This window comes from Pomacea canaliculata, linkage group LG4, assembly GCF_003073045.1.
Source record: "Pomacea canaliculata isolate SZHN2017 linkage group LG4, ASM307304v1, whole genome shotgun sequence".
NCBI classification, from domain to species: domain Eukaryota; kingdom Metazoa; phylum Mollusca; class Gastropoda; order Architaenioglossa; family Ampullariidae; genus Pomacea; species Pomacea canaliculata.
Genome location: NC_037593.1, coordinates 30082550 through 30101146, shown reverse-complemented (window position 1 = coordinate 30101146; position 18597 = coordinate 30082550). Strand labels below are relative to the sequence as shown.

General features: G+C 45.7%; 1 protein-coding gene across 3 annotated transcripts in view; it reads left to right on the top strand.

The window, feature by feature from the left end:
* Positions 1-18597, top strand: part of LOC112562013 (matrix metalloproteinase-2-like) — a 138168-nt gene that overhangs the window by 98645 nt on the left and 20926 nt on the right. For 2 of the 3 annotated variants that reach the window (XM_025234967.1, XM_025234964.1), the window contains 2 exons: positions 13874-13997; positions 14190-14376. In XM_025234967.1, the coding sequence (XP_025090752.1) occupies positions 13931-13997; positions 14190-14376 (254 nt within the window). In that variant the 5' untranslated portion in view covers positions 13874-13930. Of the gene's footprint in view, positions 1-13124; positions 13289-13873; positions 13998-14189; positions 14377-18597 lie in introns of those variants that run through there. The other variant, XM_025234965.1, reaches the window with a different exon arrangement.

The following is an 18597-nucleotide window of genomic DNA, read 5'->3' as shown; positions in this document are numbered from 1 at the left end:
CTGCAGAAAAAAGACTCATTTCATCTTGAGGTCTAGCAGGTGAAGACACTAGCGCTGATTTTTATTTTGCATGGACATTGCAAGCGTCCTATGTCGGTGCCAAGGAATACAAGATCGGTATTCACCATTGTTGGCGCACACACTACAATATAGGCTGTGGTTACAAGGCTGTAAACACGTTGTAGGAACAAGACTTCGATGGCCTCTTCAGGTCTGAAGCTGTAGAGTAGGCTGAGAACAAAGAAAGGGATGTGGGGAGAGGGATGGTAGTGAATTGGGTAGTGACATAAATATGTGGATTTTCATGAAAGTTGCTCAAAACACCATCAGCCACATCAAAAAGTCGCCAGCACTCGTGATCATTCGTGGGTGGGCCAGACGGGCAGAGAGCAAACGATGGAACCTGTGCAGTAGCCTGCCTGGAAAAATGGGAAACAAACCGACTTCGACCTTTTCCAACAGGACTTGCGCCTTGTGGCTATACTCGTGTAGAAAGTTATGTTCTGAGGGCTGGAGGGTAAGGTGGAGGGGGCAGCAAAGTCTGGAATACAGACGTGTTTGGTTACGAGTTTAGACCAATAAGGGTTGGGCTAAGAAAACAGCAGCATAAATTTAGTTGCAGGGTGCCAGAAAGGAGCAAATTTCGCGTGGACGTGCTTGAGGTAACATAAGCACTGGTCTTGTTGTTGATGCCGAAGAGAGCGGCGAGGTTCAAGAGTGTTGATCTTGTGGTCGAGATAAAACTGAATGCTCCCTTAGTTTTCCGGGATAAAATTAGGAACGCCGGCGACTTTCAGCCTCTTACTCAGCTCTTGGAATAGCAGTGGGACGTCACGAGATGGGGATGCGCGCGCAAGGGGACTTATTCTTGTGAGCGCACGTGCACGCGCGTGCACAGACACACACAAACACATATTTTCTTAGAACGAGAAAGAGAGAGAGATGCACAAAGAATCTAGCAAGACTTGTTTACCAGGTAAAAACGCCTGAGTCCCCCTCCTCCCCTCTTCCTCGCCACAGCTGCAAGGATGCATGATGGGAAGAAAAAGGTGAACAGAGACGTGAGAGGAGGATATTGTCGTGGCTAATCGCCGCTGGCTACAAGTAAATGAAATCCTTGCTCTGTGCCTTTTCCTTGTGGTTTGCTGAAAAACGAACTTTTCAGAAATTTAAGCCTTCAAGATACATGGCTGCCCCTTCCTTCCTCGGCATTTACAGCGTTTTCCATCCTCCACAGCCTTCCTCCATTCTGTCCGTCTGCTTCAAGCTCTAGGTTGCCTCCCATCTCCCCCCTCCTGCATGATTCTTTCAGGATCTTCGGAGGGTTAATTGAGCAACCTCCAACTAGTGATGATGTTGTTCTCTGGAGCTGCGACTTCCTGTACATCACGTGATGTGGAGATGTAGGTCATAACCCTTCCGTTCTCTGTCGCATCGTGTTTACACCAGATGTTCCGAACAGTTTGGTTTAATAGTAACGGAAAATCTTGTCTTAGTCTCATTGTTTATTTATCGAAAGTATTTTCGAAAGCTTTACTAGACACTTTTTGGAATTATTCTTCTGATGTACAGCGAATAATATGGCTCTTTCATTATTTGTATGCTATCTCAAAGATAATTTTGCAAACTGATGAAGAGGATCAATTGTTTGCTAGAATTTATTGTGCCGTGTTAACTGAGAACAGTTATGTGTGCAGAATTCTTTGACAAAAACAAACAAACAAAAAAACTGAACAACCCCCCACCACCACCACCATCCTTACAGACATTGTTGGCAGCTACATTATTTTTAAGAATTGTTGAGCTTGACCACATAAATATCACTTTCTTGTGATTAGCTTTCTGAGAATAGATTCAGTTCCCTTTCAAGATATTTTACAATGTGTACAGGGTATTTATGCCCATAAAGAGAACACCCCACGGAATATTTTTTATTTGTGAAACTGTAATTCACGACAGACAATTCCAGAAAATTAACAAAGAGGAAAATCATCGAAGTTGTCTGTAAATAATTGGTTTTGAAAGAAGTATTGTGTAAAATATAAGAGTTAAGTTAGCTCCGCAGTTAGCTGAAAACTCACCACACCGCCATCGTCATCAACGAGCTGGTTAACTCTTAATAAATAATTAACACGTCTGGGTTGTAATTGCTAACGTCCAAGAAAGAGCGCTTCATAAATGCTCACATTTAAAATATAAAATGTGTTGATCCTGCTCATTGTTTGCATCGATTTCAAACTCTGCCATTTCTGACTGCGTGGTGTTTCCCGCCGGGTGAGTAACTACGGGGATATCGCAGTGAGACGGACGCGGCCTGTTAAATGGTGCCAGATGTTTGTGGAAGATGAAACACGATAATCTGAGGGTTGGGTACACCCAGATATCTCCATCACTTCGTCACCCATCCCAAAACTATTTTCACACGTGTCCTTTACTGGTGGTGGTGGTGGAGGAGGAGGTGTTGAGCTGATGTAATTACACACAACCTGCCCGATGTTCGCAGGCCGGAGCACTTGCCGAGCGAGAGAGCGCTGTGACCACACCTTCTGGTCCTGCCTGTGGAGCATGATGACCCTTAGTCTGTCCCAGAAGCACGCCCGTTGGGGTAGCAAGATGGCGACGTTGCTAAGGACTGGGAATTAGCTTGCGTGGCGAAAATGAGTCAGACGAAGATGACGATGACGCGGGACAACGATCGTGTAGCTTTGCAACGGACGGTTCTCGACGTGCTCTCTGACCTGCCTCTCGTACCAAAAGCGCGTGCGTGCCGAGAGCAGATCTTTGTCATCGCGACCACGATGGCATGCGATCATCGCCGTCATTATCTCGGAGTTAAAGGTTGATGACACGGAGCGGCTACAGCGCTCACCCTCTCCAAATGTCAGCAGCCCCAGGACGCGCAGCACCAGGTCGGACGTCATGCCGCTCATCTCGCTCAACTATGTTTTCCTCGTACCAGTCTCGTCTGTCCTCGGCAAGTCTCGCTTATTCACGTCTGTCTGCAGTAAGCTGTGTGGCCGTACTTGCTGTTGTCCGTGTGAACCAGGGGGACGGGGCTTGGGAGTTGCATATCGGGCACTTTGGCACGGAGGAGGACCGGGGGTCTTTTATGGGAGGAAGGGAGCTAGCCATACTGTGTTTTTTTCCCCTGGATGACCGAGTCTTGGGTGGATTGTCTGTACTATACTATTACTATCTTTATATGGTTTGTGGTGAAACCTGCTGAATACTATACACACCTGTAATGACAGATCAAACTAGCTGATCATAAGGTGCAATTGATGTGCGGGGTGTCTTCATCATTGCATCACAATTTGTAAATTATGATAACCCAAGGTCTAGTTTTAGTCTAACTCTTATTCCTTGGGGGTCAAGTCTACATTATATTGGGATGTACCAAAGTGCTATACCTCCAGATGACCCCCGTCGAACGATCTGCCCTCACCTTGAATACCTACATCCTATTGTAAAGCTTCTCTGGCTTCCACATACATCGTCATAGTTTATTTTCGGGTACTTTAGCAACTCACTTTACAACATAATTTCTTTTCTTCATATCCATGGGGTGAACCGTTTGCAAGACTTCTTTTCATTCATCGTAGTTAAGGGCTCACTTCACACAGACGGCGCCGTTAGGGTAGTTTTATCATCAGACTGCTCCACCCTTTAAGATTTCATCTGTCTTTAAGAAACTTCGGCGGCGAAACTATTCATTATTTCCGTTTTCTACCGTGTAAATCAGTACAAATCTGATCGTTGTATTATGTGAGACGTGGAATCCGTTTGTTCTTTTGTCTTAAAGTAATTATCTAAGGTAAAAAGAACTCTGGCAGCTGCAGCACGAGGTCTCAAGGCCGGTGTACGAGCTGCTCGCCTTATGTCAGGGCAACAAAGAAAGTTCATTTTGTTACAGAGAGGATGTTCTCGGTGTCTGCAGGAAGCTGGCACGGAGCTTGAGAATTGCTGGCGCGACTGGCATCGCAAATATATTAATTTAACTTGCAGTTAAAGACATACATGCACACACGCGAGCATGCGCTACTCATGGTTGGCCACAACTGTCGTTTGCGCATGCGCACGCAGAAGAGAGGAAGTTGCGGAGGAGGATTATGCAGAGGCAGAAAAAAAAACGTAACTCATCATTCCAACCGTTGAAGCTTAAAGTGTCTCTATCAACACATCCTTTAGTTATTAAAGACCCACTGGAAGTATAAAAACACTGTTTACTTGATTGCAAGGAAATAATTCCCGAACTGTGGGCGCATAGCTTGCTAGGTAACAAGGCTTGAAGCAACAGACTTGCGTGTAATGTTACAGTAGGGATACTAGTAAGACATTAACAATAGCAAAAGTGGGAAGCTCAAAGCTTAGCCATAATATGTTAATATGACCTCACACGATATCATTTTCTGTGATGAGGATGTGTGTATATGAAGCCCCGTGTCGCCTGAACCCAAAGGTGGGTTATGTGAAGATTTATTTCTTGTAACTAACCCACTCATTAAAAAAATGTACACAAGCTTGGATCATACAAGACACGGGCAATCTAAGACACCAAATGTTTTATTATATACCTGATTAAAGTGATATTTCTTCTAAACGTTCACACAGTTCGAAAGAATGTCGACTTTCTGTCAGCCGTCTACGCATGTCAGACTGCTTTGACAAGGTGTGGGACTGGCCAGTGAGGCTGGTTTCTCCTGCAGGTGACTATTCTCTTGCTTATCTCGCGTGATATTACTCTGTGGCGATCGTTGGCGCAATACCTGCACATGTGGCATTCAGACGTTCGATATTAACCTCCAGACATACGTGCTGCCTGCACAGCTGTTCTCTTCTGGAGGGCTGCCATAATATTCACAGCCACCTGGGCTTGATTTTTTTAAAATCTGGGCAGGTAAAGAAAAAAACGGGAGAGAAGGGAATAGATGAGAGAGGGAAAAAAATGAAGTGGGGAGAGCGAAGGAAGGATAAAGAATTACAAATGAAGGTTTCCATGAATCATCTTACTCGGCGAGCTCAGCGTGACCTTGCGAGAAGAGAGGAGGGAACGGTCGCGTGCCTCGCGCCATTTTAGGAACGAGGCAATGCGCGATGCTTCCCTGGCAACTGGCAGAGCTGCGCCTGCAACTCAGGCCCAGAGTCTTTCAGGTCCGCCTGCAACTCTCAGGTGAGGCCGGCGTACGCAGGCGCAGGGTGCGCTTGGCAGAGTGTATTTGCGTCATTTCCTGTTGTTAACTTCCGGCCACGGGGACCTAGATATAGAGGGTAACAATATCGGATTCGAGAAGGCTGTTGGTGGGTTGGAAGAGGGAGCAAGTGAAAGACGAATTCCGGTTGGCGTGCGCATATACACTCACATGCACACGCACCTGTAATGAGGATGCACGTGAGGATGTAGGGAGGACCCTACACTCAGTCGCCTCCTCCCATCTCCTCCCCCCCACCGACCGTTCTTTAAAACTCGCGTGCGAAGAAATGAGTGGCGCTCAGCCGCAGCGGAAACGTGACCCGACTACAGAGTCACGCATGCGCGTGCTTGCCATAACCCGTTTTGTTCCTGTTTTGGTTGTTGTTGTTTTTTTGTGTTTTTTTTCATCGTTCTGTAGCTAAGGTCTCTGGGGCTAGCTGCACAACACTTTTATAATTTTACACTTTTTTAAGTCTTAAGTCTAATTAAAGAAATCAGTTTTACAGATATGCACAAGTTTAGAACTTTTCAATTAAAATTATTTTGATTAAGATAAAACCTTATTCGTCGTGTGCAGCGGAAGCTACAACGCTTGTAGGATGCATCTAAATTCTAAATGGCTATTTTTTAATGAATAAAAATACAGTCACTTATTTAGAACAGTTTCAAGTTTTAGAAACAGGTACAACGAGCCTCGCGTTTTTTGTTTTGTTACCCTCTAATCCCGCTCACATCGGTAAGGATCTGCTTGTCTTCAATCTCCGTAATATTTTCTGGTTTAAAGTGTCCGTGATACGTATTCTTTGTGTGTTGCGTTGTTAGCAGATTTACCTGTCGTTAAACTGGTTTAAAACCTCGCATCTGGGTTAATTCTGCATAAATATTATGATGTGTACGACTTGAGAGAAAGGGGTAAGTGGTTTGTGTTTTAAAATGAGAGTGATGGAGGATGGGTTTGGGGCAGATTCTGGGTAACAGTAAAAAAACTGATGACTACTGGCTGATGTCGAACGTCATAATTGAAACATCAATTGCGGAAAACCTCCCAGTCCGTGTAGCTAGGGTAGCTGGACGTGTACATCTGTAGTCGGGTAGATGTGATTCATGGTGCAAGCTGCATGCGTGGTAGTCGGTAGGGTAGGACCAACGTTCTCACAACACGCGGAACTTAAGAGGTTGTAGAGCTGTTCGCAAAGTCTACATCTGTTATCCCTCCCACCCTCTTACGAAGGGAAAGAATGATTTACAGACCTTTACGACAACAAATAGAGGCAGACAGGAGAATGAGGACATCTTACCAGTGAGAAACCTCGGCAGGTCTCAGAGGAGACAACACAAGACGGCGGGAAACCTGTGAACCTGCTGACCACACTGCATCAGAGACAGGTGACGAATGGGACTGACCAGTCAGGCGATAAAATAAGTGTTCGAATACTAACATAGCTCTACGCCAAATACACATTTTTTTCCAGCAGACTCTACCATAAATGGTTCATACTTTGCATACAAGACAATTTACATAATGGCATTAGAAAAAAACCTGATGGGCTTTCATGATATAAAAACATACATTTTTTCTGAATGTAATTAGTTCAGATAAAAGTTTAACAAATTGTGGGCAAGTAGAGTTCAATCAATGCTTATTGAACAAGATTTGGAAGCATCCTGTGAGAGCGATAAAAAGCTGCATGTAGCAAGAGTAAATGATGGCGACACTCCCCGCCTCCATTTTTTTTTTTTTTATACCCGAGAATCTTTCTGTCGTGCAAACCACGATGTGCGTGTGCTGTAAATAACGGCAGGCTAGCGTGCATGACAGTGTGTGTGTGCGGGTTATTCGTAGCAGTGCATCTTCGTTAGGCTAGCTTCAATTGTACAATGAGATTCATGTGTGAATTAATCTGGAAGTTACAGAGGAAAAAAATGCTGATCACGAACTAACCAAAAAAAATTTTAAAAATGCTTATTTGATTTGTGTGTGCGCGCGCAGCACGTACAGCTGTGCGGACATGCTTCGTACAGCTGTGTGGACATGCTTAGTACAGATGTGTAGATATATTCTTTAAACAGCTGTGCGGACATGCTTATTACAGCTGCGTGGACATGCTTAGTACAGCTGTGTACTATGCGGACGAAACAGCCGGTGATGTCAGTATACGACTCGCCATTCAGCTACCTCACACCCCATCCCCGCATCCCCGACTCATCACCCACACCCCTGACGTGGATGTCAGCAGCTGCAGTCGATTTATGGCAGGCGTGAAAGGGTTAAAATTGATTGCTGCCACGTTGGCCATGACCACCAGCTGTTGTCTGCCCTTGGCGCTCCCGCCAGAGGGCGCGCAGACCGGCCGCAGCTTCTGCAACAGTGAGAGGCGGATGGGGGACTGTGGAGTCGACTGTAGTGTACACTGGAGGGTTCCCTCCCCCCACAACCCCTCCTTACTATTCACTCTTTCCTCATCATCCACACACTGGCTTTCCTTCACACAGACACAAAACACAACAAAGCACGTGCTTGCTTCATCTGTCTTCACTCTCAAATCAAAGCATGTACATGTGGAGACCATTGGAGATCGATTGAAGGAGGTAAATCACGATCTGGGGACGAAAATTATCATTTACCCGATAAACCTCTTCTCCAGCATCAATCTTTTTCTCTCCATCTTTCTCTCTTTATTGTCCGTTTTTGCACAAATGTAGTTGAAACAATGCTTCGCGTCATGTTCATCTGTCGCTGGTATACAGGTCTTCGTGAGAAATGTACACCTGTAAGCTTTGTATTTACCTGTGTGATTGACTGTATAACTGTATGTCGGGATACAGAATGTATTAAACCACCCATGTAAGACTGGCGAGTGCAATGAAATCGTCGGTTTGCTCGTTTCTTTGTTTCTCGCTCACTTTCCGCCAGAACCTTTACCTTGACCTGGAAGCTATGTCACTGCGATCTCGGAACCGTAGCAATTAGTCGCTGAAGAGGTTTCTGGAAATTCCTGTTCCTCCCATTGCCGGCTCATCACTTTTCCGTTTATCTTCCCTACCCCACCCACCCCTCTTCTTCCTTGCTTTGTCAGTCCATTTGTCGCTCTGTGTTTGAGTGTGTCCGCGCGCGTACTTATCACAAATAAACAGAATGATGTTTTGAGGAGGTCACGGACCTTGGAGGTATAATTTTTTGAATTGTGAAGCAGCTGTCTTCAGGAGTTGCATCCCTTGCACTATTTTCTGCCCTTGATGCTCAGGGAGGTGAGGGAGCTCTGCCCCATCCCCCTCACACATCCACAGCGAACTGTCCTTGCACCGCAATCCAAGGTCGACGATGATTCATGTTCTTCAGCTTCATCTTGTTCTCCCCCCCCCCTCGAGCTTCTTTATAGTTCAAGGTATGTAGCATACACCACACAGCCCTCCAACTCTCCTCTCGCTAACAGACTGCGAGAAGAGCAGTGGAACACACCGATGCATAAAGGGAAGAGGGGAAAGGAGAAATACGATTGATGACAACATTTGTGTTTGCTGCTGTGACTGCGAGTTGACCACAGGAGTCTCTCATGTCCGTTTATTTCTATGAAGTATAAAGTCGGAGCGGACTACAGTGCAGGTGTTGTTGTCTAGATGTCATCTGGTTCGACACTACGACTACCTTTTCTTTTAATCCGTTACCAGCCCCATCATTATGACCTCCTGTCCCCACCCCATCCCTGTTTCCCCATGTCACTCTCCTCGTTGGCCTACCCGCCCTCTATGTTGGGTGTGAGGCGTTAGGAGGTGTACGTGCCATGGTGCTAATGGGTTGATAATGCTATTCACCTGTCGACTGATCTTCCTTTGGGCAAGCTAATGGCTTGCTGCCTGCCTTTGATCAGCCGATCTCATTCACTAGGTGGGTCGGCCGTCTTTCAATGAAGCTTTCATGACTCGTACATTATTACTGAACTCGTTCCTCAGAAAATCTACGGTAGATTGGTTCTAATTGCACATTTTGTTAACTTCCCCCTCACAACTCCTTTTAAACAAATGAAACACGTGTGCGTTGAATGCTCTCAGTAACAGTAGCCACGCCCACACGGTGTCTAAGTGTCGGAGACATTATAGTTGTCTCGATGTACACCTGTGAAGCTTCCAGCAGTCTAGGTGTGTTCTAGACAGAACAAGAACTTAATACAAATTTTAGCAGTTAAGAAATAAAATTTTAGGCACTTAAAAAAAATCCGCGAGTACAGGCGTGAAAAAACTTATAAAACACATGTTCATGTGACGACGACACCTGAGTTGTAATCAAGTCACCACCTTTCACCTGTTTACACGTGAGAGCTGGTCACCACTTCACAGGCCTCAGGACGGGCGGGGTGACCGCGGAAAGTCGAAGGGTGGGGTGTTGAAGGCCGTCCATTTATTTACTTTTTACATCGGTGTTGATAAACGTTGTGCCTTTGGTTGTTTTTGTAGACTTGTGGACTAGTGGACAGACAGCAGCGGAGTGCAGTTGCTGCTGCAGCAAAATGGAGAGTGGGATGGAAGACACGAGAAGCTGTGGGCGGTGGTAGTGGTGGTTGTGAAATTAAAACAGACATGGTGTCATCCAACCGCGAATTTTGTACAGAACCCTGGCAAAGGCGAACAAACACGAACGCATGCAAAACGAGGGGTACAGAGAGGAGGGATGCAGCTTGCCACAGAGCTTGACGACAGGTAAAAAGAGCTCAGAGAGAGAAAGAACTACATGCAGCTTGCCGCAGGTATTTTCACTCTGACCTAGAGCACAGGTGAAACAAGCTCAGACATGCGGGATCAGAAGATGCACAGGGCACTGCAACAAACGGCAGGATTAGCCGGGTAGATTGTGTGGGTGCGGGAAACCCTGGCAGTGTGCTTACAGTCAAAGGGTGGGTAGGATTCTCAACCTCCTTCATTAGCCTCGCTCCTCACTCGCCCCCCCCCCTCTACTCCTGCAGTCACGTGCTCATCGCTCCTCTCGCTCCCAACGACCGCACGCACGCACCGGCTACACGGCACCCATGCTGTGTGCGTGACGTCATAGGTTCCGGCAAGTCGCTTAGGTGATGACGTCATATCACGTGGTAGATGGAGAGGGCGATACAAGCGAAAATACTGAGTAGCATAACTTTTAACTTGTTTGGGTTTTTTGTTAATAAACACATTCTCTTAAGATTTATAAAATATTTAGTTTTTGCATGTCATCGTTATTTATTTATTTTTTAAACAGGTTCGCAGCGAAATTTCAAAACACTGTCTTCTTGTTGTTGTTGTTCCTAATCACCTGCAATGGAGCTTAAGGCCGCAAAACACTGTCTACGACACGCTGTTTATTTGTTTGAACCTACGGAAGATAAGATTTGTGCGTGTCTTACTTGGCTGTAGCTCCCTGAGTTAAAGGGAAATAAATCCTCCTAGCATGCACTCATGACGACAGTAGGGGGCGCAACCGCTAGTGGATCAGTTGTTTCCCTTTTACTGTACTTGCAACCTCACGCTCGTTTTCCTCGTCGCCTGTAGTCTTCGTTTTCTTAATTTCAAATTAAATTGTCTGCGTATGTATGTTTGTATATACATACAATATTTGTATGTATGATATTTCGTTCTCTGTCGTGTTCAGTTATAACAAGTAAAAAGGCAAGTTTCATATTTTTTATCTCGTTACCAAGATGTAGAGAGCAGACTCTTTGATCTCAGGATTCGTTAAGAATGAAGAGAGTTAGCGAGACAACTGATTTTAATTTATCCTTGTTCTTTGTTATTGTTGAAATGTCTCTGGACATCCTAATCAGGAGATGAGCGAGAAGTGACACAAAGTACTTTCTTTGACCTCGCAATCACAAGGGGTATCCAAGCAGGACATATTTAAGGACAATTGAGAGCTATTGAAAAGCTGTCCGAAAGTACACGAGACCGAGACTTGTGAACGGGCAGGGTATGGGGCTGTGTTGTCTGTACAGATAGAGCCTTTATTATTACCCATATGAATTGTTAGCCATTACCCTATTCCACTCCCATGGCTTTTGACAATGACCTATGACCCCAGGCTTTAATTATGATACTGAACCGAGGGCGGAGTGCGTCGCTGCCGGCTTGGTCTTAGGACCGGAGCAAAGGTAGTGAAGGCATTGGCAATCTGACAGAAGTAGGTGGTTTCTATGAGCGGAATCGGCAGGCTGCAGAGGCTGTAGGTAAAGACTGGACGGATATCTGCGAGAAAAGCAGGGTTCCACCTGCCGTGTGTCTGCTATGACAGTTGCTGCGACTGCAACACCGCGTCCCGCCTTTTACGTTCCGCACGAGCCTTGGCAGCTGCGGTCTAAATATTAGCACCGCACTCACAGACATTTCCAGAAACGGTACAAGTTGTACACAGTGCTGGTCTGAATTGTCAGCTGTAGATAGTTGTACAGGCAACTAGTTAGTTTACATGATTATACCACACTGCGATAGTTAGCTTACACGACCATACTACAATGAGCTAGTTAGTGCACAATTAGTTCTTAGTAAATGTAACAATTATACCATCATGTGTTGGGATAATTCGGTGAGCACACTCTTTCCACACTGAACTGCGGTGTACACAGTATTACTCACTATAATTAACTGTACACAATACTGTGCGCAGTCATCATGTACATGTTAGCTGTAAAAAATGTTCTGTATATTAGCTGTACACATTCAGTACTGCTCTACTCTGCTACAAGTCATCAAAATCTCTGTTTTCTGGTTTATTTTGTTTATTTTGGAATGTTTAGAAGATCGATTGTTGTTGCTAACATCCTGCGTTAAAGAAAGCTGAACGGGTAGAGCTCAGAACACACGTTTATTTACCCAAAAACGACAGTGTGTGCGTGGGTAGGTGTTTATTCGGATCCTGAGACAATTATGTTTTGCAATGGTTGACTATGAGATGGTGTGACCACGGACCCATCAACGACTAGCTGGGATGATGCTGTTCGTGAACTAGCGCGAATAATGTGTATCAGCATTGTAAAGCTCGACCGTACACACTCTCTCTTTCCCCCGCCACCCTGCATCCTCATCGTGTCACTGTGAACGCAATACATTATCTTCCTTCTAGAAGAGATGTGCGGGCTCGCACTAGCATGTGCGCGTGCTCGCCTGTGTATAATGTTGCATGGAATATAAAAAAAAAAAAAAATGCGCGGGATGAGGAGAGGAGGGAAGGTAGTGTTGCACGTGTCGCTGGTGTGCGTGCGTGTGTGTGTTTCGTCTGTCGACGAAGAGGAAGTTGGCTCATGCGGGCCGAGCGCAAACATATCCGGTCGGGGTCCACTTCACGAAGAACTTCCTGTCTTTAGCGTCCTTGTTACCGCTATCTCTATTGTTCACGCACGCTGAAGACTGGGCATGCGCACACGCACACTCAGCCCAGCACAAGTGCCTCAAACATGTTCCACTAGTTTGACCGATGGATCAAGTTGGTCACAGCGCCCTTCATTCTTCCCCCATCCCTCATCCCCCTCACACAACGTCGCACTGTTCGACATCTGTGCAAATTGTTTCCTCGTCAGCCATCTTGTTTTGCCACAGACGTAAACTGTCATCTTTGTCGTATTGTCCTCCAACAAATAAGCTTCCACTTCTGGAACAACTATTTCAAAAAGGACATTTGAAATCTGCATAAAATGCTTGTAGTATTTACACGACAATTTGTAGCCTTTTCTAATTACTTCTTCCTTCCATTAGTCAATTCTGAATGAAGATCATAGCTGCAAGACCCCATTACTCCTTGTCCTGGTCCATGACATGCAGCTGCCTGACTTCCTGTCCTGGTCCACGAAGACTACACCAGTGGTCTGTTCAGCTGTGTGCCCTCATATCTTAGACTAAATTTTGCATGGAGCATTGGACGCATCCGTCAGGCAGTGGACGTTGCCTTTTTCAACACATGTATCTTTAACAGAACACACACACCAGGGCCATGGGCACTCAAACGAGGGGGTAGCTAACAGAATGGTGTCCGCGGTGCGATGTCGATCTGCTTTCCTGTTACACTTGTGCAAATTAGCATTAACCCTCGCCCTCAGACCTTGCAAGTCCCTGTTCGTTGTGAAGCATGGAGGCAACTGGGTAAGGTTTGGTGCACGAGAGAAAGAAAAAATCCTTGACACGAGTTTTCAATTCCAGAACTGGACCATTTTAAATTATTTTAAGAATCTGACCTGGCTGTACTAGTAGTACCACTACCGATACTGTAACGATTATTTTAAGAAAAAGCAAGCACATGTAAACGACATATCAGACTTAAAAGTCCGTTGAAATGACAAGAACATGTTTTAATCACTATTTTACAACAATTGTGTAAACAACCGTGACCACCCTTCCACAGCCACGAAATCATTCCTCGTCAGACCTTTGAGTGGACATGCTTACATCATCAAGGCTATAGCCAACAGGAGAGCTGTAACCACATTTTAATTAACGAATACCTAATAGTTTTAACTGTAGCAGATCTTTTGCAAAAATCGTCTTTAGCTGTGGCCAGGCTTTTAGACCTGTTCTGCTCTTATCATCTTCATTCTCCTTATGAGCTAGCCTTGATAGCCGCAAGTGTTTTGTCTCTGTGTTTTGTGTGTTTGTGGGTGCGTGTGGTGAGAGAGACAAACCTCTCCCGCTTGTTACACGTCTAATTGCACGCATTTTCTTCTGTTGCAGAAATATTTGGCTCAGTTCGGGTACCTGTCTGGACCCAGCACGGAGACGGGTAACTTGATGAGTGCAGATGACTTGACACGAGCCATCAAAAAACTGCAGAAAATGGGACGCATTCCGGAGACAGGTAATTGACAGAAAAGCTTACACGCTCCCCACTACAAAAGAAACACACAGATAAACACTACGCATGATACATACAACAGACAAATACAAACATACACACATTCGTGCAGGACTGGTTTTGTCAACACCCACCAAGACATCAGCGCTTATGTCGCCGTTGCTAAATTGATGATGATGTCGATGGTGTCAACAGGTGTCATTGATAGAAGGACCGAAGAACTGATGTCAAAGCCTCGTTGTGGTAACCTGGATTCAGGGATGCGTCCAGATTCCAATCAAGTACGTTCTGACCTCGGCAGGGAGGAGTCCAACCGGGCTGGTCGACGGAAGCGGTACACGCAGGCGCCTTCCAAATGGGGCAAGAAAGACCTGTCCTTCAAGTAAGTCGCCAGCACGTTCGCCAATCGCTGCCACATCCCCACAGTCTGGGGAAAACTAGGCACAAATCACCGTTACGAGGTTTACAGATGTTAGCTACCACATATTCTGGGACACGGGGCTGGAATTTGTAAGATATTCCGGGGACTTAGAGAAATTATTCGCCGCACATTCTGGGTACAAAGTGCTACAAGTTCAGATAATCCACGTGTTTCGGGGAAACAATCACGCAAGTTTTCAGATATTCATGGGGTACATAACCCTTACTTGCCACATTTTGTAGGGTTAGACAGACGTTAAGACACCCCCCTCTACATACTGCATTAGGAAGATGATAGCTGCCCCGTACTGTGGAGGCGTTCACTATTCCGTTTTGCGGGGATGCATACCCTGGTGCAAGCTTTAAAATAGACTGGTGGTAGGGAGGCGCCATGTACCTGCGATAAGATGCATGTCGCGAGGTTGTCAGATCCAGACACCGCAGCGGCAGCGCGGACATACTGCACAATCCCACCTCACCTTCCCTGCCACCTCGGAACATGCTGGCTACCTATGTCTGGATTGTGATGCAGCGCTTGCATCTCGTGCCACGGAGTGCAAAGGGCGGCGAACAAAATTAAACACAAACATTTTATTTTCCAGAAAGCAGATATTGTAAACATTCGCGTGGGTTTTTTTTCCGTGCTCATGATGTTTGGGTGCGATATCACCTGGGATTTAAAAAAAAGAAAAAAGAAAAAAAGAAAGAAATTTGAGGCATGCGTTGCCTTGGTAATGAAGATGCTGTTAAGTAACCTATCCCTGTCACGTGACGGCAGCACAGCGTCATACACCATGGCATGCAAATCTATTTTTAGACCTATTTTTATATATTTGGACGTCGATGGCGCACTTTCAAGTTTGCGTCACTCACTGCTAAAAATTGCGTCAGTCGTATCGATGGCGTCACAAACTGTATTGGAAGGGAGGGGGGACTGACTTGGGGTGAGAGTTGCCGGCCATGGTTGTTGTAGCCGTGCACACTGCCCAGCAGCCAGCGGGTGAACAAGATGCTTGCTTCCTCAACGAAAGTGTGGCATAGGGGCTGTGAGGAGTGACACTTAAGTCACATGACACCCCACGCCACCCCTAGCCCACCATGCGCGTGACGTGTCAGCCAGCTTATCTGGCGCCGCGCGTGCTGCAGAGGCCGAGGTCAGCAGCAGAAGCGATAATCCCTTCAGCCTATTCCCACGTGTAAGGGCAGACAGGGCGAGCGCGCGCACCTACACGTGCATTCACACTTGCATAGAGACGAACAGAAGCTTACCCACCCATACACACAATCTTTTTCTCCCTTTCACACACACACACACTCTCTCTCGTTCACATATATATTGTCTCACACACACACACACAAATATTCTATCTGTTGCCCGCATTTTGTGTGTGAGTGTGTTTGTGTTTGTGTCGAATTCCGAGTTATTACTTCCCCATGACGTGGAACTAGTGCTGTATTCATTATAGCATTGTGTCTAGATGTACAACAGTTACTACAAAGCATTCCATCATTGTGTGGTCACTGCAATACGGTAGGTGGCAATGAGTGTTGATATCCTAGTGCGTAGTTTGATCACCGGTCACTTCAGAGTCTTGTTCATCTGAGCCCTAAAACCTTCGTGTCAGTCTTAACAACTGAGTGCCACAGTCTTGCAAATGTTCGTTAGCCACTACCGGGTACAGCATCACTGTGTATAAATATGTTGGTCTGTTAGCGTGCTTTAAAAAGTATGCGTTGGTCACTCCATTTTAGTGTCAGAGAGTTTGTTACAAATGTGCATCAGTCACTACAAAATATTCAGTCATAGTGTGGTCACAACAACACTACATTATTTTCAAAGGCTGTGCTTATTACATGCATTAATCACGGGTACGGGTGGTTGGGGTGGGGTGGTATGGCGTTCGCGTGACAACTGTAGTGCATGTGTTGCTCTCTCAGGATGCTGTGTGCACGAAGAGAAACAGCTCGCCACAAGGAAGGAATTTGTTAGATTACAGACGACGGCTAAGACTTCACTCGTGTGGCCTATAGCAGAAGACAAGGACTCTTGTTGTGCGTGAATATCAGTCAGGCGCTGTGAACACCCAGGCGGCCATGTTTGTCCCCGCTGAATCTGTCGCTGTAAGATGTCCGTCTGAACAAGAGCTCACTTGTTAGAGCGGAAGGGCGAGATGCTGTGTGGTGTCCGGCAGACACGACTTTCTTCCGTTTGCCATCTCGCACAGCATCGCAGCACAAGCAGGGGCGGGCATGCACGACGCCAAACGACGGTTGGGTCACGTGACTGGACGGAAGCTCCCAACCCGGGCTGTGGTGATTCTGCACCCGGCTTGACACCACGTTGCCATTTCTTTTCACCTGATGACGAAACACCAGCCTGTGATGATCGTCGTACACCTCGTCATACATCCTATGCACACTGAAAATCTTTGGTATAAAGACCTAGGTTGTTTACTTGGGATTTGTTTGTGCGGGCGGGACTCATTGTTAAGTGAATTTGCATAGGTCTTGACTTCCACAGATTAACCAAAACAAATGAAGTGACTGCGCTACACAAAGATATCGGAGAAGAGGAACAGAACAGAAGAACATTAGAGGAGGAGGAGAAAAGCAAATAAAAACTACTTCGATCAGTATGGCTGTGTCATAAACATCTTCAAATAGTTATAAATAAAAGCTGAACATGTAATCCATGAAAATAGCTTTGAACATTTATGTGGCAACATTTTGCGACCAAAAAGCATCGACACGGGTGGCTGCCCATAATCCTGTTTGGCCTCGGCTCCTTTAATCATCGCAGACTGAGTATTGAAAGGACGACAACCAGAACAGCCATTTGCCATCAGATGACATCACACCCTAACGGTCATTAGTCATTAAAATGACCTGTCTCGTTGTTGATACCAGGACCCGCGGACGTGGGGCACTTCCAGTTTGAACAAGTGACTTGTCGGCAGGATGCAGCTACCCGGATGTTTCCGGTCTTGTCTCCTTTTGGAAATCCGCGTCCCCGGAATCTCTGGTCGGTCTCGTTGATGCAGAAGTGGTCCTCTGTAACGACTAAGCGGATGAGGCGGCTTGTTGTTCTCACATCCTTTCATGCTAAGCTTTTTCACCATCGCAGCTCCACATTGTCACCATCCGACCTCGAGTGACACCCGAGGATTATTGTAACAAGCTGGCATTGATTTGACATTACTTTGACAACTCACAGGGGTAGCTGTATTGGGTATTCTTTTAAAATATGTTTGATTTTACTTCTAGAACTGCTGAGTGGCTGACATAAATGAGGTCTGTTCTTCTCTTTGCTAAATCCATCTCACACCTGAACAGAGATAAAACTAGAGCGAGTATGCACAGATGTACAGATGTCACAAAATGTACTAAAGTTTAGCAGGTGATACTAGTGTCACAGATGGAAGCAAATAAAGCAGTTTGACAGAAAGTGTTCAGACTTTTACACACAGGAACAAAGCATTTTAGCACAAGGTGTTATTACTGTGACAGATTGCTACAAAGCAAAAAACAGGAGCTAGACATGCACGTGGTCAGAGGACAACTGTGATTGCCTCGTGTCAGACATAACACTGTAGGAAATTTTTGTTGTCTTCTGGAAAAGTGGTTTACTGTAATGTACTTACGATATATTCTTATGATAGTGATAGATGATTGTAGGAATGCATGAATGATGGTATGCACTTTTCAAAAATTAATCCTGGCAAATATTTTTTGAAAAAAAACTTGTAAGAAATTACATAACAAGCATCGTTAAAAACAGTATTATTTTACAATGAGGGCGCCGTAGTCTGGCGGTTAGTGCACTCGACTGTAGAACAAAAGGTCCCCAGTTCGAAACACGCCTGGTTGAGTGACAAAAACTTTCTGACCGTTCAGCCTGGGTTACATAAAGACGGGTAGAAGAATAGCGCTGGGTTTTGCATGCAGTGTTTTAGACACGGTGAGCCACTTGCAGGTCCCTGCCCCTACGACAACAAGGCTAAGGAATCATTTATTGTTAATTCCTTTTATGTTTATTGTACAAGACGATGAAAAGGGGGAGGGGTCTGCCCAGGGCTTGTGTCGGGAGGGTCACTGTCCTGAAGAGAGTAAACTCGGGATCAGCGGCTGCTAAGTGTGCTGCAGCTCCAGTTTGTTGGCCAGTCGACCCGAGGGTCGGCAGGAA